Genomic DNA, 26601 nt, shown 5'->3' on the forward strand with positions numbered 1-26601 from the left:
TCCATACCAGGAAAGTTCTAATGAATTTACACAAGTGCCAGTTGATGTTCTATTTCAGCTAAAAGGTAAACACAGCTATAGATGGCTGTTTACTCTGTGTGAATCTCTCCTCTTTGCTTTTCTCTGTTCCGTCAAGAGACATGAAAAGCTGTGGTGCAGCAAAAATACTTTATGGTGTTTACACTCACAAATAATAAAACATAAATTGTGGAAACCCTCAGCCTTGTACAGTCAGTTCATTCAAAGAGCCTACCCTGAGAAACAGGGGTGAGACCACTGATTTTTTGCTGGCAAATATTTGAAGAGCTAATTTGGAGGGGCTGGGTTGCTGGTGTTAAACAGTGTGTGTGTGTGTGTGTGTGTGTGTGTATGTGTGTGTGTGTGTGTGTGTGTGTGTGTGTGTGTGTGTGTGTGAGAGTGTGTGTGTGTTTATTTACGCGTGTGTCAACCACACACAGCCAGCAGCCAGGGAGCCAGACAGCAAAAGTAATTAATGTAATTTGTCCAGTTTAGGAAATTGGCATAATGTAATTAATCTAGTTGATTAATTAGGACGATTGTCTAGACTAATTGGCACTGTTGTCAGTCATCAGTGATTCAGGCAGCCAGCCAATCATGGAATCGGTTAGTCAGTCAGTCAGTAAGTCAAATAATTTGTGTGATTGTCAGTCAGTGAATCAGTTATTCATCCAAGCAATCCTTCAACTAGTCCACCTGCCAAACATCAGGCAGTATGTCACACAGCTAGTAAATCATCCATTACCCAGTCAATCAACCAAGCATTGGCCAGCCAGTCAACCAACGACCCTTGATCTTGTTTGATTTTGGAGTGCAGCCGCGGAAAAAAAATCTGGGTTCTGCATACTCCAGGAAATTGATTGGTTTAATTGATTGTGGCTGCCTGTTGTTTATAGTTTAAAAACAACCCCCTCCTTTATTTTTAGGGAGGGGGTAGCATACAGAGCTGTCAAGGGCACAGAGACACAAAGACAACAACTAGAAATGTGAAGTGGCAACATTAAAGGGCAAAGCTTCTTTTTGCTGCTTGCTTTGCCTGCCAGCACAATGTGGACAGGACTCTCCGTGCGCCCTGTACCCAGGAGGGGCGGGGTGGGTGGCAGAGTAGGGACAGAGGGAGAGAAAGAGAGGAGAGAGGAGGGCAGGACTGGCAGGGTGCGGTCTGAAGTGGCAACAGATCGTTTTGGATCACTCAAATCCCTTCAATTCAACTGGAAAGCTGCAGCTTGTTGCACGCCGGCCGCATATGGAGAGGAAAAGCTTTCAATCCAGAGAAGGCACCAACCAAACAGCAGGCGAAAGTGGCTGATGTTGTGACAGTTTCCCAGAGCAAAAGAAAGAGGGAGAGAAACCACAACACTGCAACTTGGATATCAGTAACCTCTCTCTCTCACTCTCTCTCTCTCTCTCTCTCTCTCTCTCTCTCTCTCTCTCTCTCTCTCTCTCCTCTCTCTCTCTCTCTCTCTCTCTCTCTCTCGCTCTCTCTCGCTCTCTCTCTCTCTCTTTAACTCTCTCGCCCACAAAATCGACTTTGAACCTGTTTGTTTAAATACACGGACTTTACAGCCTGCAGACTTACTGTTGATTCTGTAGGCGGAGGGGAGCGAAGTTTCTTCAATTTGGGGTCAATTTTGGAGCCGCTCTAAAACTTTTTGGAGTCCTCATGGTGCCCGGTCTAGCCGAGGTGCCCGACGCAGTAAATGAGCTTCTCTTATCCGAGATTTTCGGACGAGGTGTTGCAGCTGTCACCGACCATGGAGTCCGGAACTGAACCGGGGAGGTACTGAAGACATCTCTCTCCCCCGGGAGAGTCCTCCCTCCCCCCGGGGCGATGCGGATCTCCTTCCTTCTTCTCACCGCCTCTCTGTGTGCCTTGGTCCTCCTCCTCGCACCTGCCTCGGAGGGCTGCGGGCCGGGGAGGGGGTACGGCAAGAGACGGCCTCCAAAGAAGCTCATCCCGCTAGCCTACAAGCAGTTCAGCCCCAACGTAGCCGAGAAGACCTTGGGAGCCAGCGGACGGCCCGAGGGCAAAATAACGCGCAACTCCGAGCGCTTTAAAGAACTGACGCCGAATTACAACACAGATATTATCTTCAAAGATGAGGAGGACACGGGCGCCGACAGGCTCATGACCCAGGTGAGGAGGGGAGATGAATGGGTTTACGGCATGGATGCAAAACGTTCTACACAAATGCGCAAAGATGGACCATTGCTGCTGAGTGCTGCTGTCACATTGTTTTGTTCCATAGCTACAGTGATAAATTGAACATAGATGATTTTATTTGGTTAATTCCGATTTGACAGCTGACTGCAGCAGACCTATTCCATGTAGATGAAAGCGCTGAATCACTTCAGAGTGGACTGTTGCATCCAATTGTCTGCTGAATGTTTGCTGTCAGTTAAATGTTCAAACCAAAATGATTGATTCTATTGACTCTTGGCCCTTCTTTCACCTCTGGATCTTGCTACCTGACATACTTGGCAATTTTGACGTTTTGCTGCTTTGAAGTATTGCCTTCTTAAACCGAGCTTCATATTGTTTCACAGTTTTCTTTTAGAAGTCTCAATCGTCGTCAGTCGTTGCTATTTTTTTTTATTTGGCTATATAGGAGTGCATAAAAAATGTTGTAGGGTAATAAGGTGAGACTCTTAACCCAGATCAATGCAAGACACTGAGTTGACTAAGTAATATTAATCTTTGTGGAATGTCACAATTTAAATGTTTTCATAAGGTGTTTTTTTTCTTTTGTTTTTGTTGTTTTTTGTTTTTTTGTTTTTGGCCTACGAGACGGCACACCCGTGAAACTGCCCTGTAGCAAATGGAGCAGTGATTCCTTTACGCACAGTGCGCCAAACCTCTGCTCAGCCTTTGTGCATGAATTGGATGCCATGTGAAGCAGGCAGTTGTTAGCATTAATTTATTTTTTGATGGAAATTAACATCATCAATTTATTACAAACCAGATTCATTACATTTTAGCACATAGATCTCCACTAAAGAGCAAATGTTGCAAGAGCAAATGTTGACCACATACTCAGTTGCAGTGTGTATGAATGTCTTTGCATGTGTGCCCCTTTTTGCTTCGAGTGTGTGTTAGTTAGAAATGATCTAATGTCATATTTGTCGTGGTCCCAGAAGGACGTCTTCAGCTTTTCAGACTCTCTTGCTCTCCTTCCATCTGTCTTTTCTCGTCTGTTTCTCTTTCTGCCTACACACACACACACACACACACACACACACACACACACACACACACACACACACACACACACACACACACACACACACACACACACACACACACACACACACACACACACACACACACATCTGTTCATCACATGGCTTCATCACAACCAACTTTTCTCAAACCATCCCTCTTTTCTTTTCTTTTCTCTGATCTGTTTCTACTTCTACTTCTTTCTCTCAGCTTTATTAGTTCATGTTAATTTTGTATTTGAATTGGTTGCTTCTAACAACCCTCCTTCTCTTTTCCCTGTCCTGAATCTGTCATAGCGTTGTAAAGACAAGTTAAACTCTCTGGCCATCTCTGTGATGAACATGTGGCCGGGCGTGAAGCTCAGAGTGACAGAGGGCTGGGATGAGGACGGCCATCATTCAGAGGACTCACTGCACTATGAGGGACGTGCTGTTGACATCACCACCTCAGACAGGTACAGTAAGCATACATGAGAGCAGGTTATAGCACACCAAAATTGTGTTGTATAAATAGGCCAGAAACATGCAGAATTAGAAAGTTACAGGCACATCCAGACAATTAAAACCGTTAAGAGTCTCTCAGACAACAAGTCAGTCAGTAAATGTATCAGTCATGTGAAGGATTAGTCAGTTTTAGCCAGTGACAAATTAAATTGTGAGTATGTGACCAAATTCCAACTAAACCTCGTCATTTCATGCAGTGCATTATGTTATTTAGATAAATCTTGGATGTCAGTCTCAAAATAAAGGTATTGAGATGTTTGAAGAAGTTTGCAATGATAGTTAATCTCTGATTGATGACATTTGGAATTAAGATTATATTTGTATTATTCCTTGTAGGGACAGAAACAAATATGCCATGTTGGCCCGACTGGCCGTAGAAGCTGGATTTGACTGGGTCTACTATGAGTCCAAGGCCCACATTCACTGTAGTGTCAAGTCAGGTAAGAGATGGATATGAACTACAGTGTGTATGTGTGTGTGTTTGTATGTTATTTTGTTAGAGGCCAGCTGTCATTAACACTAATGAGGTTGTTGTTGTTAGACTCATTGTTGGCGATTCACTAATGGTTTAGCTTGCCTTTCAGTGCCTATATCATCAGTCTCTCTCTCTCTCTCTTTGTGTGTGTGTGTGTGTGTGTGTGTGTGTGTGTGTGTGTGTGTGTGTGTGTGTGTGTGTGTGTGTGTGTGTGTGTGTGTATTATAGCATATGGCCTATTGGGAGCCAATCAAAGCAGGATGTGCACCTGTGCTCTTTGTTCAGTCTCTCTTCTTGGTCAGATTCTCTCATAAAATGATCAGTCCTTGTAATCATATAATATTCAGCTGTATAGAGTCTTAAACTGTCATTTTTGACATGGATGTATCACATTTATAGCTTGTAACTACTGGAGTGATGAACACTGGATAAATTAGTGATTAATGAAACAGTTAATAAAAACATATATATTAACATAGACTGTATATTTAAAGTGACTCCCTTTATATGAAATACAAATCAGCTACAGACCATAAAGCAAACAATAGTTAACTACGTTCCACCTCAAGCTATTCTAACTTTTGAGACATTTTAGAAACCCATGTCTGGCACCACCAGTTATTTGATGCCAAACTACAGTCCATTGAGGTTGGTAGGCTGTGAGATGATTAACTTTCTCTTTGTTTTGCTGTTGCTTTTCCTTCAATAGATTTCTCTCAGATCTCTTATCTAAGTCTTATCACCTCCTGGTTACAGACCTCCTTTTCTGCAGCCTTCAGGCTTACAGACACACACACCTTGGATAAATATTTGGCTGCCTTAAGACTGCCTTAAAACAACCCTCCCACACATACACACACACACACACACACTTACACTGATTCAGGGTGAGGGAGTTCTTATTTCGAATAGATTTTGCTCTTCAGTCCTCAAAAAATAGTCTATTCTACAGTACTCTAGTTTTTTGCCTTGTTTCTTCTTCTTACCTTCCACCAACTCGTTCCCAAATGAGTCTGTGTTCTTTTCTGTCTCTCTGACCCCAGGCCGTGCTCTGACTGTGGTGATACAATCAGCTGGTTATTCATTAGCTCTTGCTGACTACCTTTTCTTGCCACCTTGTCTCACTACGTCTTAAAGGGCCACCTTATTTAGAAATCATATGCCTAATCTTTGGCATCTTTGGCAGCCTAAATAAATGACTAAAGTACAACAAAAGAGAAAACAGACATTCAGTCAACTGCCATAACGGTGTCTTACTTGTCTTAGATTTGACAAATTGAATAGACTAGCAGGACATGCCCGTCTACTTGGCTTTGCATGCCAAAGCAAAATAGATGGGCAAACTGTCCCCTTTGACAGCATTATCGTATAAACAGAGGCATGATAGCTTTTCCCAAACATTCCAGTGAGGAATTTGACAAACCTCAGAGAAAAAACACTCCTAATTTTGGTAACTATGTCATTGATTTCAACTCGGATTTGAAGGCCTTAGCATTACTGAATGTTTAGAGGATCATTCAAATGTGAGAAGAAATCTTCATAAAAAAGTTGTTTTAAGCATCTCTGGTTTATTTTCAGCAGTGCTAAATTAAATGAGGTTTGATCTGTGTTGTGTGTTGTCTGTGTGTGTGTGTATGTGTATGTGTATGTGTATGTGTGTGCATGTGTGTGTCTATATGAGATTTGAGAATGAGAAGAGAGCCAGATGCAGAGAAAAAAACAAAGCTGGAACATGAGTCATATTATATACATATGTTAACAATCTTCCACTGATCCACCAAGATAAAATTGTCCTTGAGTTAGTGTCAAAGTCCTGACCTGATTTATAGATCACTGAGTGACCTAGAATAACCCACAGATGCAGTCATCCAGGTACTGCTGTACTATTCCAACTGTATTCTTCTCTTTCTTTGTTTTGTCTCCCACATTGTCAACAAAATCTAATTGTGGACTAACAGGACTAAATTAAGAGAAATAAAATCATTTTCCTCTTTTTTAAATTTCTCTAGAACATTCTGTGGCAGCCAAAACTGGTGGTTGTTTCCCTGGCGACGCTCAGGTCATCCTGGAGGGTGGAGCTACTAAACAGATGCGTGACCTTCTCCCTGGTGAACGTGTTTTGGCTTCTACAACAACAGATGGCCATGGCCCGCTTCTCTATAGCCCAGTATTATCCTTTTTGGATCGCCAGCCCAACATCACAAAGATCTACTACGTCATTGGCACCAACGCAGGACTTAATATTATGCTCACAGCGGCACACCTGATCTTTGTTGCAGACTGTACTGGGGAACTGAGTGAGCCAGGATGGGAAGAGACAGCTGGGGGGCCATTTCTGGGCTCCATACGTGGAGCCAAGCCTAGCCGGGAGGCAGGTCTGAGGACAATTTTTGCCAGTGAGGTCCAGCCCAGACAGTGCGTGGTAACATCACAAGGGAAAGGGGCAACACTTTCAGCTGTGACCTTTGTAGAGGAGCTGAAAATCACTGGGTTATATGCCCCACTAACCCAGCACGGGTCTATAGTGGTGAACGGCGTACTGGCATCATGCTATGCTGCTGTGGACAATCACCATTTGGCTCACTGGGTTCTGGCCCCGCTGCGATTCTTCTACAGCTTCATGGGACCGTCAGAACCACAGACTGATGGACTGCACTGGTACCCTTGGCTTCTGCAGAGGCTGGGGAAAATGCTGCTGGATGCTGGACACTTCCACCCCTTGGGGATCGAGCAAGGACATAGATAGGAGCCACAGAGACAGTTTTAACACTGACGACTTCTCCACTTGCCTATATCTAGGAGCACCAAAGCACAGAATAGAGCATTCCTTCTCCATAGAAGTGAGCAACCAAAGACAATTGATTTGATAGTGTATAGTGTTTTTATACTAACTTTACTTGCCTGTATTTGCTGTGCTTCAACAAACCGGTTTTTGTAGCACATGTAAAAATGTGCAAGAGATTTGAGAAAGATTTGTGTTATACTGGAAATTCCAGGTTCATTGATGCCAGCAAATTTAGAGGCCTAGCACAACTAAGGCGTGACAGAAAATCAAAGACAGTTTTGTAAGTACTTGGTAAGTTAACTTGGATTCCAACAGAAATGCTGACGTAAATGTCTCCCTCAAATTTAAAGTTAACGTTTTAATATCAGTAAGTTCAGTGCACCTCAGAGATCAAAAACAAAGACTGTGTTTTTGAATTATGGCTTTTATGAGAACAAATTAGTAATTACGGGCTTTAAACAATCAGGTTTCATCATTCATTTGTACTGTATTTGATTGATCAGCTCTGAAGCATCTTTAGATCAAGCTAAGCCAGACTGATACTGAAAAACACATGAGGATACCTTTTGTGTTCTTCAGAGCTTCAGGTGTCAGAGAGGTTAAGGTGAAGTAACATGAAGGAAACATTTGAGGAGAAAGAAAAGACAAACCTGCATGGAGAAAACTAGTGACCGAAGCTATACATGTACATTGTTATTTATACAGTTAAATAACGTTATGAAGTAAAGAAAGATAATGATGAATGAACTTTTCTCTGTTTACTCTTATCGCACTAAATCCACTGATACTTCACTCTTCTCTGTAGAGTCTATATTGTATAAATGTATGTTAAACAAAATCATATTTAACTGGACAATTTATAAAGCTCATTACAATGTGGATGATGAAGTTCTGTGTATTTACTGAATGCAATGTACAGATGTTGCATAGAAGCTTCACATCTGAAAGGGGCATCATTGGAAAATTACTGAATGGCAAGGAATGATCTGGCATTCTGTTGTATTTATGTAGCAGTGTGTACACATAGTATAGCTACTTTACATTTGTGAAGTACTGATGCAAGATAAATGCATGGCACTTCAATGGCCACACTGTTAGTCTGTTCATTTAAACATATTGACTTTGTTATCAGGTATTTTATTTAAAAGGGTTTATTTTGTGACATGTTTTTCATTGTTTCAGGGTTTCAACTTTCAGGTCAGTGGTATCTAGTAAAGACATACAACTCTCAGGCTGTATTCAACTACTGTATTAATTAAGCAACAGCTATGCAACATGTTAAGTAACAGTTATCATTCGCCTTAAATAGTAAGAGCTTATTTGATGGCCTTCGTTTGCATGGTGGGTTTTTTATTTTTCATCCATAGACTTCAATTGTCAGAGGTACAGCAAATTTGATGTTTAAAACTATGGGAAGCCAGATCTAGTCTTTGGTTAAATGTGGATACATATATTTTAACCCATGTGATCTTTCAGGAGACACTTGCTGAGTATGCTTTGTGAAAACACAAACATTTCAATTATCTAGGAAATCCAAGGCAAAGACTTGTCAAATATGTATATTAAGATATTGTGGGAGAAAATATTTAAAGATCTATTTTTTAAAAAATTATGTAAATGTATTATTATTTTTTGGCAACTCTGTGCATACAATGTGTATGTTATATATAAAGTTTTTGTTTGTAAACCAAAATTACTTGTGCTTTTTTTGAAAGTAACAAATTCAAAGCTCATGAGTCATATATCACTAATGAATAGAAATAAAGCCTGTTTTTATTTTTATCATGCTTGTTCTCATACAAATGCCTTTGCTTTTTCATCAGCACTACCTGGGGGGACTAACATGGATTCTGATCATGTTCTTATAATCGTATGTTACATGTTGATACATGAACAGCCATAGGACAGTGGTCACTGTCAGTGATAATGCATCACATCAGCTGTGGTTACAGGGTGGGCTGCTGGTTGGTTTCAGTACCACGGACAGCAGCAGTCAGCAACACTCCTCTTTCCTCCACTTGATGCCTGATTTTTTTTTCTTTATTGAGCCTGCACAGCTACTGTTTGAACACAGCACACCCTGCTGGGTGCTTCAGTATTTACAGAGAAGAAATGAAAGAAAACTGAAACTACTACTTGTTGACAACTGTAATAGTATCCCACTTCATTACTCCCCCTAAAATCAGAGTTGACCTCAAACTAGAGCCACAAAAGATCATTAAGCAAAAGGAGATTCTAAGTCATCTTTATTAATATTGGTCAGTTAGGTACAGGAAAAACTTTTTTGTCTTATCCCATAGCTCTTTGCAGGAGACTGATCCATTAAGACAGATAGAGAACCAGACCCAGGTAAAACACTCACCAAGTTATACATAAAATTTGAAAAAATAAATATGAAAAGTGATCGGTTTTTATTTAAATGTGCAGGTGATGTTCTCACATGTGAGGCTTTTTAAATACACGTGAAAAAATCATGCACATCTCATGTGGTTAAAATACTGAAAACAATTAGAAAATTTGTCTACCTGAGTCTGGTGGTTTGGATTTTGTCTCTATGTGTCCTGTCTCCATATAATAATTTCTGTTTGGACCATGATACACTGGTAACATTTTGAGGCAAAGCTGATGGACAACCAGCAATTGTAATCAGGGCTGATTCAAGGAGGAATGGTGGAGAAAACATACAGTATGTTACAGCCCACCACCCCCTTAATAAGATTAATCAAATAGATAATAAAAAATAAATAAATTGCCTGTTTCAACTGCCTCAAAAGTAACCCAAGTATCATTGTCTTAAATTAAGGGTGTTCATACAACAATACATGGGAAGTCAGCATGCTCACAGTAACTCACATACAGATATGAATGTCTTTATAGAATATGTAACTGTCATCACTGCTTGGCAAAATTACACTTATACACAACAAATGCACAATAACACCTGGAACCATAATACCAGCCAGTGGAAAAAGACCCAAATATGTTTTGAGTTGCCTTTGTCTGGTGAGAAAAGCTTCCTGTAAAACGGACAATCTCCTCCCCTGTTAGGCGGCGGTGATATCGTCCAATAACATTAGCCTATTGATTAATAATTTATGTTTCCAAACCACCCATTAACACACACACACGTACACACAATCGCACACACATACATTTTCCCTCACACTTGTTACATGTTAATAACATTATGAGAAATGTAAATCTCTTCTGAGTCAGTGACTAAATGAATGACTGAATGTGAGATAAGTTTAACTACCTATGTATGCAGCTATGTTGAGAGTAGTAAACCTGACAGACATACAAAACACTCCCATCACATCCTCAGTTGGCAATTATGTTGACAAAGTTACATTAGGCTATATGTAATCATTGCTTGGCAGCATACAAAAATAAAATGAGTTGCTCTGGTGCATATTTTGAATCTTCTGCATTTGAGTTAAGTCATCTCTATGCAAACAGAAGGAATTGTGTTCGGTACATTTCTTGAAAATGAACGAGGCTGGCTCAGTTATCATATATTTGATTAGCATCAGGTTTCAACCATATGTGCCTGAATATTTTACTACCATTAGCAGCTTCTCATCGGTGTAGTGTGGTGGCTTGCTGTTGTAGCGAGCCTGGCTAATGCATATTTGGAATCTCACGTCAAAAAAATAAATAAATATTTAAAAAGGTCTTTCCTATCCACGACATAACTCCAGACAACTTCAATTTCAACATTAAGATTAAAAAAGCCTACAAGACTCTGAAACCAGTTTTTATATTGGATTGTTGTCCCATGAAAAGTTAACTGCATGTGAATTTATTTGGATTTTAACAGGTTTATACTACTTATACCACCATTGACTCTAAACTAATACAACAACCAAGGGCCCATGTTTAACACGTAAATATTTAAAGTAGGAATTAAAGATGGATTGGATGTGTTCAACGAGAATTGTGTCAGCAGCAGAACCCCACCACTCTTTATTTGAGTGATTATAGATCAGGAAATAGCAAATACAAATACCGGTATCCCTGACACTAGAACTTCAGTGTTTGATGATTACTGACACACCCTCTTTTATGCCTCACCACCACCAAGAGAAATGACATTTGATGGCTACACATGTGTCTTAAATTGCCAAAACACAGATTTGATTCAATAATTATATTGTATATAATAAGTAAATGTTTTTGGATTCAGCAATAGAAAAGCTTCATTCTCACAGTGGCCATGTAAGTTTAATCAGACAACAGTGCATTATATGCTATTGAACCCTTTATTCAGATGTGTTTATGTGAACATTGTTAAACTCACAAATCAATTAAACACTTTCCTCTTTTTTCGAGTTTTTTTTTCCAGATCTTTTTGATTTTTGGAAAACAAGCATCTGCCTCAAAAAGTGTGACTAGATTCAAATCCTGTTGTTGACAAGACTGTCATTAAAGAAGTCTAAATTTCTCACTGTCTGTTACACTGACACTGTCCATGGCTAAACTTTTGCATACTGTGTGTTCAAACATGCCACTGTGAGAATTTTCTAGGGGTCTTCTTGACCCCTATTCTTGGGGTGAATCTGCAAGCTGGGAGTTGGTTCTAGTTTTTCAGTGTGTTACTTTGATGGGTGAATGTTTCTAAACGCTACTCAGTTTGTGTTACCTTTATCTCAACCTGGTTTAAGTAATTACTTCTCCTCATCCCTCATAAAATAAAATGTTCGGGCTCCTGTATGTGGAAGGGATACTCTGCTACACTTGGCATTGTCTTAATAAATTCACACTGTTTTCATCTCTCACTGTCCGATGAAAAAAAGCATGTCTCAATATACATTTTCTCTGTTATGGTGGTGGAATATGTCTTGGAGGGTTTATAATGAGACAAATATTAAAACATCATAATGTAATTACAGTGATGATAGCCATTGCAGAGGTACCTCATCCCTGGGTCTGTCTTGTATGATCAGGATCAGTTTCTCCGGTATGGAGCAGCAACAATGCAGAAGTAGCATGACAATTAGACAATTAAAAAATGGGACTTTTGGGGCTACATCTGTAATTTGTAAGTTTTGGCAGAAAACCACAGAAATGCCAAGATCCACTTTTAGCACAGTGTAGCAGATCTTAGAAATGCATGATTTCAGCCAGGGCTGTGACAGCTCCGCTTCTATGGCCAAAGTCCTAGTAAAGATACAGGGCAAGAAAGGGAAGGAAGGATAGAGGCATACGGAAGAGCGACATAAAGAAGGAAGCTGGAATGACGTCCTGTCCTCCTCTTCTACAGCCTCTGGGTGAAGTTTTCGGGGAATACTCCTTTAACACCATTTTCTTTGTTCTGCTTCCAGTCATCCTGCTTTACTCCCATCAGCCAACCATCATCCTAAACACACAGACACACAAATGGTAAACCCGTTGTGAGTGCTACACTACTACCACTACCACATACTTAGTGTGAGCGCATATGTGCGTGTGTGTTTGTATGTATACCTGTTCGTCAGGGTTGTCAAAGGTGATGACTAGCACCACATCTCCAGCCTTCATTTCCAATTCGTCTGTGTCATTGGCAGCGTAATCATGCATCACCTGTACCTTTATCACATGAATACTTACATGAATCATCTCCATATATACAATACATATTTGGGTTAAGGATTTGTTCAGCACCATTGAGATATTTTCATCCCGTAACCTGTTTTACCTTGAACAGGAAGCCAGGGGGCATGTCTGCAGGCTCCGCTGCTACTTCTGTTGATTCTGCTGCTACTGCAGGTGTCTAGACAGAAAAGGCTTTGTTAACTGACGTCTTGAAAGATAATGATGCAACATTTAAGGGTAATGTAAAATAAAAATGTTAAAATTATGTTAAAATAAAAACAAGTATGTTATATTAACAATCCCAAAAGTAAGTCTATTTTGGTTTTACTGTTTCACAATAGTACATCTTTATTTTATTATCAAGACTTTTGCAATAAAATAAATTTAGTGCATGCTGTTATGTGTTAAAGAAGTACTGGTTGCACTCACTTCCTCTGTCACTGGTTCCTGCTCTGTTTCTGCAGGAGCTGCTTCGGGAGCTGCTGCAGTCTCACCCTGGGACCAGAGAGACATGGAGGAATACCAGAGAGGTTAAACAGTGAGGGAGATGAAGGATGTGGATAATGAAAGAAAGAATGAAAGACAGAACAAAATACTGTACGAGACAAAGACAGACAAAAAGACAAGCAGCGCTGTGGCAGTCTACACAGCCAAGTCATGGTTAATACAGGTGTGTTATAGACAGTAAGATTAGACACTAATGCATATCAGCCATATAGATAAAGCTTTGCACAGCATACTATGTGCGTGGATTTGTGATTAGCAGTGACTGGGATTAATTGTGTGCATTACAAAGCAGATGTTTACCTTTCTTTCCCTCGTCAGTTAATTTCCAGCTTGCCCTCTCTGCCTTACAGTTCATGCATCCAGCCTGTTGGATGCATTCTAAATCTCTCCATCTCAAGATTTTCTTCACTTTTCAACCTTTCCTTCACAATTTATTTATATATCATATGTTTCTATCCTGCAGCCCATGCTGAAACCGCCTCCTCCAGAGTTGATGCATCACCCTTTTCATCCAAATGCATCTCTCCATTTTTTCTCTCTCCTTGGTTACCTGACCCTCTTCATTATCCAATGCTGCAGCAGCAGCTAGGGGAGCAGCTTCTTCCTCAGTGGCGTCAGCTGGAGTCTCAGCTGCAGGTGTTTCATCCTCTGCGGTGGGCACCTCTGTGACTGGCTGGCTCCCGTCGTCGCCCCAGCCCTCCTGGGCTTCAGCCACAGTGTTGTCAAGAGCTGGCTGGCTCCCATCATCCCCCCATTCCTCCTGGGCTGCAGCCACAGGGTCATAGCGAACTGGCTTGGTTCCGTCATCCCCCCAGCCCTCGTGGGCAGCTGCTATGGGGTCATAGTGAACAGGCTGCGAACCATCATCCCCCCAGGCCTCTGTAGAAGCAGCCACAGGGTCATAGTGCGGCTCGGTGTCCTCTTCCGGGGCACCACTTTCCTCATTCTGAGGGGCAGGGGTCAGGTTTCAAGGAGTCAGAGGTCATAAGAGAAACTTTACCTTATGGCTATTATAATGGGTTTATAAATCAAATGTTTGAGGACATTTTAAGGGACGAAGAAGCGAGGTATAGGGGATATTTAATGGCAGATTCTGTTAAGCATTTTAATGGGCAAAAAGATTTGGGAAGTGGCATTACTGGGTGAATAAGGAATATTTCCAGGGTATATAAGGATGGTGTATGTACTGAACAAAACAGTTGGCTAAGGAGCCAAGGAAATAATTTAAGATTTTTAAATTTAAGAATATAAGCTGTAGCCTCTATAGAGTTTAGGAAGAATAGTGAACAAGATTCACACATAAAAGACCAGTGATTTTGCATGTTTTAGCCCATTGAATAAAAATGGTCTATGCAATATACATTGTTGCCCATAAAGTTGGAATAAAATATGTTTTACTTCTTCTCATGAAATGATTGTGACAATCATCAAATTGTGATTTATTCTTGATAGATAAAGTGTATATATTCTCAAAATTGTATTGATCAATCTCATTGCACCTGGTCAAAGGTGATTACTGTGTATAAATAGAAAATAAAAAGAGGAATGTGTCTGAAAACAAAATTACTCCAACTTTATGGGCAACAGTGTATTATGCTGATAACTTTCGACCATACTGTATTTTTTTCATGACTTTTTGGGATGACAATTTGACCATCAAAATGAAAAATCTCAACAAATATTGGATGGAATGCCATTAAATTTAGTTCAGATATTCCAGATTCTAACTTTTCCCATTCCCTGACTTTTCATCTAACATTTTAATTGTAGTTATCAATTATCAAGTGAAATGTCCTAACATTTACCTAATAGATTTGGTTCCCAGACGATATGTCCTAAGAATATATCTTAATGACCTAATGATCCTCTGGCTTTTCTTCTAGTGCCACCAGCAGATTCACAGTTTTCCTTCTGATTGAAATGTCTGGACAAATATTTGACAGATTGCCATCAAATTTTGTGCAAAATTTAACTTCAGCTCCTGACTAAATACTTCTTCCATCAGCCTGAACTGCAGTTTGTGCTAACACACTAATAAAATGGCAACCATGGTTAACATTTATTATCAACATGAATGCCTAGTTAGTAAAAAGGCTAACACCTGCAGAACCGTGAAAATGGTCTTTCAAAAAATTGGAACATAGATGAGAGTTTAAGGAATCAAACATTATTTAAATTAAAATATAAGAGCCATTTTTAAGGGGGAATGGAGTAGTTTGGCAACATATGTGGAAAACGGGGAAAGATGCCATGGACACCGATTTGCGGAGTTCAGCAGCAGATGTCACACACCGTCATCATCATCATCATCATAATCATCATCGTAAGACTCAAGAAGATTGCGTAGAAGGATAAACCTTTACAGAGAAGGTCACGATTAAATCAAAAGACAGATGAGGATAAGGAGGGGTGGAAGTAGAAGGCAGAAACGCAAAATTTTCAGCCTTTTCCCATCAGAAGATAGATGTTGGTTCTTCTGTGTGTAGTTGGCAAGCATGGTTTATATTTACACGGCTATGTTCGGATGGAGAAAGAGGAAGGGAGCTTTGTAAGAGCAGAAGTGTCAGTCCTTTATGAAGTATGACTGCTTTGCCTCAAGCTGTAATACAGCATAACTGCATGGTTTTAAAGACACATCTCTCTTACAGTGACCGGGATGAACAGAAGGGTTAGTTGATGGTCAGAATGCCGAGTTGCAAGCAAGGTGTGGTGAAGTTGCCCACTAGTTCTCATTTCTATAAAAATAATAAAAATTAAAAAATTAAAAAAAACACTGCGGACATGAGCAACTTCACTCAACTTTCAGAAGTGTTCCCTGTGTGTCACATGGAGGATGTACTGCACTGTTGCTAACATGTAAAGTGTACATGTTCTGTCAGTATAACATGTGAACATACAGGGATACAGGGAGAAACAGAAAGAAAGGAGGTCAATTCAGTTACAAATCATTTCACAAAGAAAAGATTTTTAATTTACATTTATAGTTAAATTTGAGCTATAGTAGTTTGTACATTTGCTATCTTTTCAGGATATCAGTGCTGCCTTACAATCAATCATTTATAGGGTCTAACTCCACATTATCCTGCTGTATATATACATATTGTACATACAGTATATACTGTACAGTATATATGTTTATTCTATAATACTAATATATAATAGTAAGAAATTCAATTTGAAACTGAATTGACTCAAGCTTATACCCAATTTCTATTTGTGCACAACAATCTCTTCAGTGTTTAGTGTTATTACATCAAGCACTGCAGACACAAGGACGACGCACAAACAGATTTGGGACAGACAAATGAAAGAGATCCATTTATGGAGATGTTTTTTTTATATAAACAGAACAGCCATTATAGAAATCCCAAATCTAACCCATCCTGCATAATCTCTGGGTCTGTAGCAGCAAGCATAATGAGTGGGGCTTGTATAATGGCTGCATTAGCACTCAGTATGTTGTCAAATGAAATGAAGGTTAGTATGAACACAATAATATGACAATGAAGATGATGATCATAGTTATAATTATATATTTTACACAATATTAAAAAAAATTGAGATGAGGATGATACGCTTACCCACGAGTCCCAGTTTGCAGGCTGTGAAAACAGATGAAGCAACAGAATGAGAAGACAGAGGTTAACTTATTACAACGCTTTTTGTTTTTCCCCTTTTCATTCAATTAGAAGTTTCTAGTGAAGGTCCATGCTCCAAACCTACAAGACCATAGCAGGAAGATCTCCAGCAGAACAAAAGCAGAGGCAATTCTTGGTCAAATCTGAAGTGATTCAAAGTATGAAGGAGTTGATTATGTTGTATTTTATATATGTTATAAACATCAGTCACCTGAAAAGTGTGAGTGGAGTGTGGAACAAACATGACTTTAAATGAATGAAATAGATTTTGCAATATTATTTAAAAGTTACTAGATGTCTTCTGCCTAAGAAGTCTAAGACATGACCAGGGATCCAGATAACATCACACAAAGATGTGACAGGATTGTGTTAACTGAGTCTAACTAACTAACTGACTCTAAAAACTATGAAAGCTGTTAAATTCTGAGAACATTGACTCTTAATCATTTGGAGACCTGTTTCTGGCCAGTCTCCACCTTGACTTTTTCACCAGCTAGCCTCTAACGTCGTATCCCATGGCAACTTGTGTAGTGTGCAGTTTTTTTTTTTTTTGCTAAAACAAAGCTGACTGCAGCTATTGGAGTTGAACTTTGTGACTGAATCATATAGTAAATGTAAAGGCTGATTTGTCACTGCAACCAGCCTTTTTTCCATTTGATTATTTGTTAATCCAGTTTTTAAAATATCTAAATGAAAGTGGATATTTACAGCACAATGGGCATACAGTAGACTTTATGAAAAGAAACACGATTTTTTTTTAATTAAAAAAAACAAACAAATTTTAATAATTTGCACATTTGCAAAATTCACCAATTAGAACAGAGTCTAGTGTTGTAATCCTGCCTGGTAGCCACAAGAACTTGACTTCACCTACAGAAAGAAAAACACAAAAGATCTAAATAACCTCTTTTTGTGCCAATATTGGATCAGTTTGCCATAGCATAATCTTTGGTGCTCACTACTTCAAGGTAGGCTACATGCCATCCATCTGTCAGGTGCTAAAATGCTGCACTGAGGCTGAGAAGCAGACCTAGATCAAACAGCAGCTGAATACATTTTGAATGAGTGAAATAACATGAAGTGTACTTAATCTATCTCAGTAACGTGACTAACCTTTATGTCATTCAATGGCATACTAAGATAAACTAAGTACAACTCATGTCATTCAAGTATTTAAAACTTGATTCTGCTGCACTCATGTCCAATTATGAAGAGAAAGAAGTAAGAGCAGAGCATGGCTGTAGTCTAAAGTTCATGCCGCGAGGGATGTGTGGATAGTGCTGAAGCGGGAATAAGTGGTCACTAGATGCAGGTTTCTATAGATCATCATGCCACTGTCCACCCTTCGTTTGGTAAATTGGAAAGAAGCAGAGCAGGTATCACCTCAAAATATGCCAAGCTTGCAGAGAAAATTAATTTTATTTCCAGTCTTATCAAGCTAATATTAACATATTGTAGGTCTAAGTGTTGGCTAAAAGAAGTTTCCCAGCATTACAAAGTGATGGCCAAGTGTATTTGAACCTAAATATCATGAAATGAACTTTCCTGATTAAAATAATAAAAAAACACCTCTTGCGAAGCTTGGCATCTCTTTCAGTGTTAGGTCTGTATAGTCTACACATTCATGCCATGAATCATCCACCTGTGTGACCGTGGAGGCTTTGGTTGCTGCACTGAAAGAGTCCAGGTCCATGTCCAATAGGCTGCTCACTGCAGGACTGTCAAACTGATAAGAACAGGAATAGGAGGGCTCACTGGCTAACTGGACACAATGGAACGGGTAAGGAACAGAACAGAAAAGAAGGCAAAGGAGAATGGAATAGAATAGAACAGAACAGAACAGAATAGAATAGAATAGAATAGAATAGAATAGAATAGCATAGAATAGAATAGAATAGAATAGAATAGAATAAAATAGAACAGAAAAAATAGAATAAAATAGAATAGAATAGGATAAAATAGAATAGAATAGAATAGAATAGAATAGAATAGAATAGAATAAAATTGAATAGAATTGGAAATCTAGTAGGAAGGGCAGGCCAGAGGAGGGAAGACTTAGTGCTTCAGACCTGCACAAGAGACTGGAAGGTTAAGGGGCTATTCCACAGCTTGTAGACAGCAGCTATTCACTAACCTCTGTAGGGGAGGTAACGCTGATATCAGGAGCAGCCGCAGCATCAAACAGGTTGATGATGTTCTCTGTTTTCAGCTCCTTAGATGGGGTCACCTTGGGTGGAGGAGGCATTGCTGGCTTAAGCTAGGACAAAGAAAGAAAAAATATAAAAATAAATATAGGGATGAAATTGTGCTGATACAGCCAAATATGAATTCAGTGGTCTAAATGTTTTGTATTGTTGTTGTTGTTTTTTTTGTTTACTTTTGTGAGAATAATTAATAAGATGCTAATGCTTTCTAGCAGCATTTTGTAAACTGAATTTGTATGTGCTTATTTGCCCAACCCCCAAAAAGAACAAAAACAAAAGTTTCAAATTTACTTGATGACAAAGAAAAACATCAAATTGGTTGAAAACAAATTGTCTATAATTCAAACTGAGACCACAGTTTTGTTTTTCAGTCGGCATTGTCATAGCAGAATAAGAACACGTCTAACTAATTACATTAATAATTGTTCCTCAGTGAAATGCAGCCATCATTAGTGTTATTAGTCACACCTGTGTGGATACATAATTCAATGGCACAAATTGCATCTGAATTAAGAGACACCTTTATTGTGTGTGTGTGTGTGTGTGTGTGTGTGTGTGTGTGTGTGTGTGTGTGTGTGTGTGTGTTATGTGTGTGTTTGTGTGTGTACCTTGGATGGAGATTTGGGGATTGGGGGTGGTCCGGCTGGCCTGAGAGTGTGGTTAGATGCTTCTTTGACACTGAGATAATGAGAGATAGAAGGCAAAAAGAGGACATAGCCAGATTACAGAGCAAGCAAGAAGGCAAATATGTTCGAGAAGGGTGCAGCAAAGGTCAAAGAGAGCAACTAAAAGCTAACACAACTAGAGAGAAGCTACAAGGCATGCGGTTGCCGTTGCAAGAGCTGTCATGCAAGAAAAGTGAGGCTCCCTTCCCTGCCTTTTTTACTTTTCTATCCCATGCAAGCAGACTTTGTCTGATCCTCCAGTAAACCCTCATAAGCAAGCAGTGACAGAGGCATTCATTGTCATAGAAAATGTATAAAGCTGACAAAGCAACCTCAGATCTGTAGATATCTCAAGAGTTTAGCATATAACTGCAATTTACAGCTGGACCAGGCAATTTTGAACATTGGTGGCGTCAAATGGCAGCAGGAGTTATTAAACCCAAGCACCAATACCAAAGCTCCAGGATAATTGTGTGTCAATGATTTGTGCTAATATAATTGTGACTCAGGGAATTTCCTCTCTCATTTTAAGGGTCATTATGTGAGTTCTGCTTTATTACTTGATCTTGAGACCTTGTCTTAAACTAGTTATAAGGCTTTCATTACTTCTGTGTTGTGCTCCCATGTTGTATATTCCTAATTTCATTTGTTTAATACAATTAAAACAGAATAGGGGATTAATAGGGGCTCAGCAACTCAACACTAGTGGATAAATCCTGCCAAATACATCTTACACAGCACACTAACTGTATGTTTACCAGTGGATACTAAAGTCACAAAGAGTGCCAAAAATATATAACTATCATGGCCACTACTTGATTTGTACTTTTTGCCTAACGGGGGAAAGTGGCTTATTGTAGGAGACCACTTGATTTATCACTTCAGTAAGTCTCTGTTTATGAATGGAGTTGTATTGTTATGTAACAGTCTTGCCTGGAGCAGCGTTAAAGACAAAGGCATTGGTTTGTTCAACTCTTGTATATCTGCAGCTCTGAGTGCACAGTACTCTGATCAGACAGTGTGTCTGTGTTCACTGGCACAACCAAGCACTAGTAATCCCTGAAATCTCTCAAACCTGCAGACTGACTGATATAAAGACAATTGGACAGACAGATCAGTTGGACGGACAGACAAGAGTTGTGTCACCATGGTTACCACAGTTGTTGCTGGTTACCTCCTATTTGCTCCTGATGATGAGGCGCCGCTGTTACCTGTCTTTCTGTAAGAGGGGTTTCAGGGGTGGCTCCAGGTTAATGCATGTCGTTTAGTTTGTCTATTCCTGCATCTTAAAATGTTTGTGAAATGTAGAGTTTTAACCAATGAATGTCATATTTTCTGAACAGAATCATAAATTGAGAGATTGATGCCACATAAATGTATTCAGCTGTTAAAATAAAAAAAAAAGAAATGTATTGTTTTGTACCAAAACAATATAAAAAATGTCTGCTTTTTCTGTGAGTCTTCTGACAACTGAACAACTTGAGGTCTGAGTAGACCTCTTCTTTGTTGCATGTTGTGCTGCCAGTAAAGTATGCTGCTTTTGTGTTTGCTACATATATTTGTAGGCATTCAAAATTGAAAACGGAAAAATAAATAGTCCCACCCCTTATAGTCTCTGAGCCATTTCAACTTCTGCTGCAGCAAATATTGCAAAAATTTTTAGAAAAGATTTATTTTTGCCAAAGTCTATAAGGAGCCAGAGACATGTTTGGCGAATATAGTCTTTGCTGGCTAGGATGATCAGCCACAGAGACTGATTGATGAGGCTCAGTATTGATTCGACATGATTCTCAGGATTTCAAACAGCTGTTTTTGGGTGGACATGTGGATTTTTTAATGCCAGAAAGCTGGGGTTATTGAGTGGAATATTATCCAAAAAATAAAATAAAAAAATAAGAAAAGCACTTCTGAGTCTGAATACCATCACTATGGAGAAAAGATGTATGTTGCTCATGTTGACTTTTATTATTTTATCTGTTTTAATGCAATGTCTTTTTACATTAAACCCAATGAAACTATTCAAAGTTACATTTGTGATGTAAAAAACAATGATGTGTAAGAAATCCATCAATCCATCCGGATATCCATGAGCAGATATATGATAATATGTAGCTTAGCAGTCTTGCTAAGATTGAATTTAAATGATGGATTGTTGCATCAATTACTAACCTGCTTGTCTCTGATCCCTCCAATACCACCAAGACATCATACAAATCCTGATCCAACTGTGGAAAGAGGCGGAAAGAGGGAGAAAAGGGCGGTTTTAGATGTTAAACCTATGCACCTTTGATGACATAATCATGACATAGTGTTGTCCTACTCCTAGTTATGCGTGCCTGATAAGTGTGCTAACCTGCTACAGCTAGTTTGCATCATAATGTCCAAATCCAGAGAAAGAGTATTTACAACTCTTGAGTTAAGGTAGTAATGCAGGGGATAATCTCACTGCAGAAAATCCCATGTCCTACTTTTGTTTTACTGGGAAAAATAAGAAATAACTAAAACTGCATCCGATTTCAAAAACAGGACAGCAAAACATTTACATATTTTAGATGTTATTGCAGCCTCAGCTGATTTAGTCAAAACTGGCACTGGCAAACTGAAACTTGTTTTTTTATAGTCTTTATCTTAATCCAGCACTACTAGATGTTTATAGATGACTCTCACCCGACCCATTTCCTTGTGAAACTTCTCCTCGAAACCGGCCAAACTCTGAAAGGTGCTGACATAGAACCCAACACGACTAGAGGGGGCGGAAAGAGAGAGGGACAGAGAGAGAGAGGATTTTTAAAAATGCTATTCCATTACCAGCTTGACATATAGTTCAATATCCTATAAACGTAAATATAGCATAGATTTGAATTAGATGAATTATAGCATCCATTCATCAACAGGACAATCAGTTTCCGCAGACAATCACAAACACACACCTGTTCCAGAGTGAAGGTAATTCTTCTTGTAGGTCAATATTAATCTCTTCAAACACCTTCTGGGCTCTCTCTAACTCCTCCTCGGCCTGAAACACACACACACACGTGCGCGCAATGTGTTAATGTGCTGTTGAAAAATGATGTGCTGAATGTGTGAATGTGAATGTAACATCTCATGACACTTGCATGCTACATGTCATGTTATGATATATTGTAGCTGACAGTGAGAGACAGAGGCAGAGAAAGATGGATGACGAGTACTAAACAAGTGTCTTAAAGTGCTGGAACACTCTTAAGACAATGCACCTTGATGCACAGTTACATAATTGTGTACCTGGCTCCTGGACAGGCTGCTCTGGGCAACATTGTGTGCTGACAGGATACCCTGAGCCCAACCTGGGGTAGCCCTCTCCAACAAAGAGGAGGGCTGGAAGAGAAAGAAACAATTCATACATTAAATTATGTTAAAATTAATAAGTATTAATACAACTAATTAAACCTAATTGTTGAATTTTACATACATGTGAATGTAAACATTATCACTGTCACATTTATACAGAATTCACATCATCACTTATATCACACTGCTGTGCACTTGGGTTACCTTGGTGATTTTAATGCCCCCATCCTTTTTCTTGGACTTGTGTGTAGTGGCATAGTTGTGCCTGGCACTGTCAAAATCGACCAGCTTTCTGTCTCTCTTCGCTATACGAGCCTATACAAAAGGAAAAATAGGAAAAGTGTGAACATTTGTGTTTATTAGTTTCTCTATCTGCACTGAAATGTTCGTTTTACATTAAAAAACAAGCTGTTTTTTATTAGCTTTACTATATATTATAGCTTGTGTCCACAGACATTAATGATAGTTAATATGAATAGCCACATTTTATTATTTTGTATAAAGGTATATTAATGTAATTCTTTTTTGTCAGTGTTGCTGCAGGTCTTTGTGACTAGACAGGTTACCTTGATATCAGGGAATTGGCCTAAGTAGGTATCCATGGAGATGAGAGCATGATCGACCAACTTCTGGTGGTAGTCAGTCCACAGGACATCACAGTCCTGCAGCACAGATTAAATGAAACAAATCGAGTGAAATGCACAGCTACTGTTGCTGTGTCTTGCTTTGTGGTCCTCTAAATTCTCAATTAAGAATAAACTGAAATTCTTTTAACTGATTGCAGTATTTTCTTGCCGCTGGCTGGTAGTAATTTCAACAGACAAGATCCATTAATCCAAAAGAAATTTCAAGAGCAAATTTAATGAAGTCAGAAGGGAATTTTAAGGGCTTAACATCTCTCAGGCAGGCCTACATACTTTAATAATGTTGCTACCAAAGAGGAAACAACAATCTAAGAAACACAAACACTTTTCAGACAAAGATCCTTCACATGCAGACACACACAGCTGTGTGTACCCCAGGAAAAATAGCTGTTGGGCTACATAATCTAATGAGATGCCACACACACACACACACACACACACACACACACACACACACACACACACACACACACACACACACACACACACACACACACACACAAATCAGTTAATCCACAGTATGATAAAGTGTTTTTTAGACTTCTGCATGGAAACCATTTTGTCCTCACGCTCCAATGCATGTAGGCAATCTCTGTATTTCAAACAAATTGATTAAAAATGTTTCTGACCTCCACAACGGAATCCACTTCGTTCTTGCCGTACCATTCTGGCTCATACATGTCAGCCAGACATGCCTGCACGTTCTTGGAGGACTCGTGCATGGCTGAGGACAAACAAACACACACTTTACATCAGTGGAACCTCAGTGGATATTTAGAGATGAAGGTGTGCATTCATACACCCATTATTGCATCTTTATGTGTGACTTGAATGCACATGAAGTGTGTGTACAATCTTTCTGGGCTGGTGTGTGTCACCTTTAACAGCCTCCAGGTATGCCCTTAGGTCCCTCTGCAGTTTGCTGCCTTCAGTCTGGGGATGAAACACAAAACATGATGCTTAGGGTACCAAACTGGGTTTAAGGAACTTAAGCTAGTACATAGTGAGACTCCAGATATGGCTACAACATTTAGCAAATGACAAGTCTCTTAAGGCAGTTCTGTAATTGTACAGACAGCAACAGTAAATTTATTTCTGGGCAAATGAGAAACAAGGCTGTGCCATTAAACATAAGGCCATTCACTGGAATGTACTCACATATTGTTTGTTGAAGTTGATAACTCCCTCCTCGAAGGCAACGTCTTTGGTCTCATCTGCTTTGCCAAGCTTCTGAAGAACCTGTCAGACAAAAAAACAATAACATCAATACAGGTCGAGCATGATATCATCTGTATGTCTGTGCATGGTTTTGTATTCATAGATAAAGTGAATGGTTTGTGTGACACAACATACTGAACACATGAAAAAGTAACGAAGACACAACTTCTGTTTACTCTGCCAGTTATTTTCTTGATGAAGTGATTAATTTTCTCTTGTGTATCGTCTATAAAATTTCAGAAAAAATGTAAAATAAGTGCCTGATGTCTCCAAATGTCAGATCAACAGTCCAGAATCCAAAGATATTCTGTTTACTATCATGCATGACACAGAAAAGCTTCATATTCTCACATCTGAGAAGTTACAGCCATCATATATTTGGCTTTTGTTTTTTCTTTAAAAATGACTAAAACAATAATGATTACATTTCTGTCCATCGACTGATTGATTAATCGACTAATTGTTGCAGCTCTGCATGTACACATTTATGCATCAGCATGTACATATGAGCCCATATACCCTACATATTATGAATACAGTCACATTCACACACATATATAAAGCACAGTGGGGATTACAGCTGTACACCGAGCTGTTTTCTCTCTCAATTTTGACCCCCACAGTATATGATGCATTATGGTTGACTAACAGCGCCCCCTGCCCTTTATTCAGCTCATAACACGCAGGTGCTTAAACGCATAGAGTAGGCCTCATATCTACAATCTATACATGTTGCAGCATGGATGATGATTAAATTCATGGAGCAAGCAGAATCACCCACTGTGAGACAAGCACCTCATCAACATATTCAGATATAACCCTAAATTAAAAATGAATAAATAAAAAATACAGTAACACAGCAGTCACAGTCATAGGCTAAATGATGACTAGAGTAGGCCTACAGTATATAAACTTCAATATGATGTTGTCCGCTGAATGACATTGGTTAAATAAATGATGTATTTAAGTGGGCATCCCCATCCCCAGACGCAGCATCCCATTCAGATGTCGTGATGCGACACTGCACCTCGGTGGGGGATGCGGCACTGCTGCCTGGCTGCTTGCAGGCCTGAATCTTCATTTCCCATCTGTTAACATGTCAAGTGAGCGTCTCTTACCTTTTCTTGGGCTCTGGTGAGCTTTTTCTGTACGTTGCTGGCCACTTTCCCCGCAGTCAGCCCCTTCCCCAAATTTAACTCAGCCATCTTGCAGCGTAGATCAGTCTTTGGATACGCGGGGAGGAAGGAAATTAAAGGCAATAACGATCGGCTGGACCGCTACGGCGACCGTTTAAGCAGATTCATCAATGTCCAGTTGCGAAATAATGGAGAAGAATGTATGTATTATGTGATGCTGTGGTGTATCTGTAGGAAGATGTTATGCAGAAAGCTAGGCTGTATTTCTCTAATGCTGAGCTGCTGTGTGCGCGTCCGTGACAGAGGAGGATGCTGTCGAGAGATGCTGCTCTTAAAGGCACAGATGCTGCTGCGCGTCCACAAGTGAAATATGTACCATATAGGCGACCATACATTTACTGTTAAGGGTAGAATATGAGCATAATGGTATGTTATTTAAAGTAAATGTGCCAAAATTGCTATTTAAATTCTGGAAAACTGGAATTTCTGCTGTGGATTTGTGAGTAATGCACCTTTAAACAAATTTCGAGCACAAGTCAAATTATTTGATGGTTAACCATAAAAAAGCCATCAGTGATTAAATAATGTTTCTATGATGGAACCGACTACTTGCAAAGCTCGGGTTATGATGTCCTCATACTGTCTTTTCCTATGTGGTCAACCTTCAGGATACATTTTCTGACA

The 26601-nt window shown here is 39.4% G+C and overlaps 2 protein-coding genes across 2 annotated transcripts; one reads left to right on the forward strand and one right to left on the reverse strand.

Annotated features, from left to right (window-relative positions):
* Positions 1 to 1492: 1492 nt before the first annotated feature.
* On the forward strand, positions 1493 to 8776 carry LOC133992907 (indian hedgehog B protein-like). The gene is made up of 4 exons (XM_062431703.1): positions 1493 to 2155; positions 3535 to 3692; positions 4078 to 4181; positions 6226 to 8776. Exons 1-4 carry the CDS (start codon positions 1850 to 1852, stop codon positions 6960 to 6962), a joined length of 1305 nt encoding a protein of 434 aa, XP_062287687.1. The 5' UTR covers positions 1493 to 1849; the 3' UTR covers positions 6963 to 8776.
* A 3482-nt stretch (positions 8777 to 12258) lies between these two features.
* On the reverse strand, positions 12259 to 25986 carry LOC133992919 (myc box-dependent-interacting protein 1). The gene is made up of 19 exons (XM_062431717.1): positions 25900 to 25986; positions 24722 to 24802; positions 24442 to 24496; positions 24193 to 24287; positions 23486 to 23581; positions 23124 to 23234; positions 22854 to 22946; positions 22520 to 22605; positions 22257 to 22332; positions 21759 to 21814; positions 19533 to 19602; positions 18855 to 18977; positions 18363 to 18446; positions 16664 to 16684; positions 13633 to 14028; positions 13005 to 13070; positions 12679 to 12753; positions 12468 to 12569; positions 12259 to 12360 (listed from the first exon to the last, which is right to left on the reverse strand). Exons 1-19 carry the CDS (start codon positions 25984 to 25986, stop codon positions 12259 to 12261), a joined length of 1875 nt encoding a protein of 624 aa, XP_062287701.1.
* Between the last annotated feature and the right edge of the window lie 615 nt (positions 25987 to 26601).

This window comes from Scomber scombrus, chromosome 13 (genome assembly GCF_963691925.1).
Source record: "Scomber scombrus chromosome 13, fScoSco1.1, whole genome shotgun sequence".
Lineage (NCBI taxonomy): Eukaryota > Metazoa > Chordata > Actinopteri > Scombriformes > Scombridae > Scomber > Scomber scombrus.

Coding starts and splice junctions, on each gene's coding strand:
- LOC133992907 (XM_062431703.1), top strand. CDS start 1,850: ATGCGGATCTCCTTCCTTCTTCTCACCGCCTCTCTGTGTGCCTTGGTC. Junction 2,156..3,534: donor CCGACAGGCTCATGACCCAG/GTGAGGAGGGGA, acceptor AATCTGTCATAG/CGTTGTAAAGACAAGTTAAA. Junction 3,693..4,077: donor GACATCACCACCTCAGACAG/GTACAGTAAGCA, acceptor TATTCCTTGTAG/GGACAGAAACAAATATGCCA.
- LOC133992919 (XM_062431717.1), bottom strand. CDS start 25,986: ATGGCTGAGTTAAATTTGGGGAAGGGGCTGACTGCGGGGAAAGTGGCC. Junction 21,815..22,256: donor TTCACAAGGAAATGGGTCGG/GTGAGAGTCATC, acceptor CTCTTTCCACAG/TTGGATCAGGATTTGTATGA. Junction 14,029..16,663: donor CTGCAAACTGGGACTCGTGG/GTAAGCGTATCA, acceptor CCTGCCCCTCAG/AATGAGGAAAGTGGTGCCCC.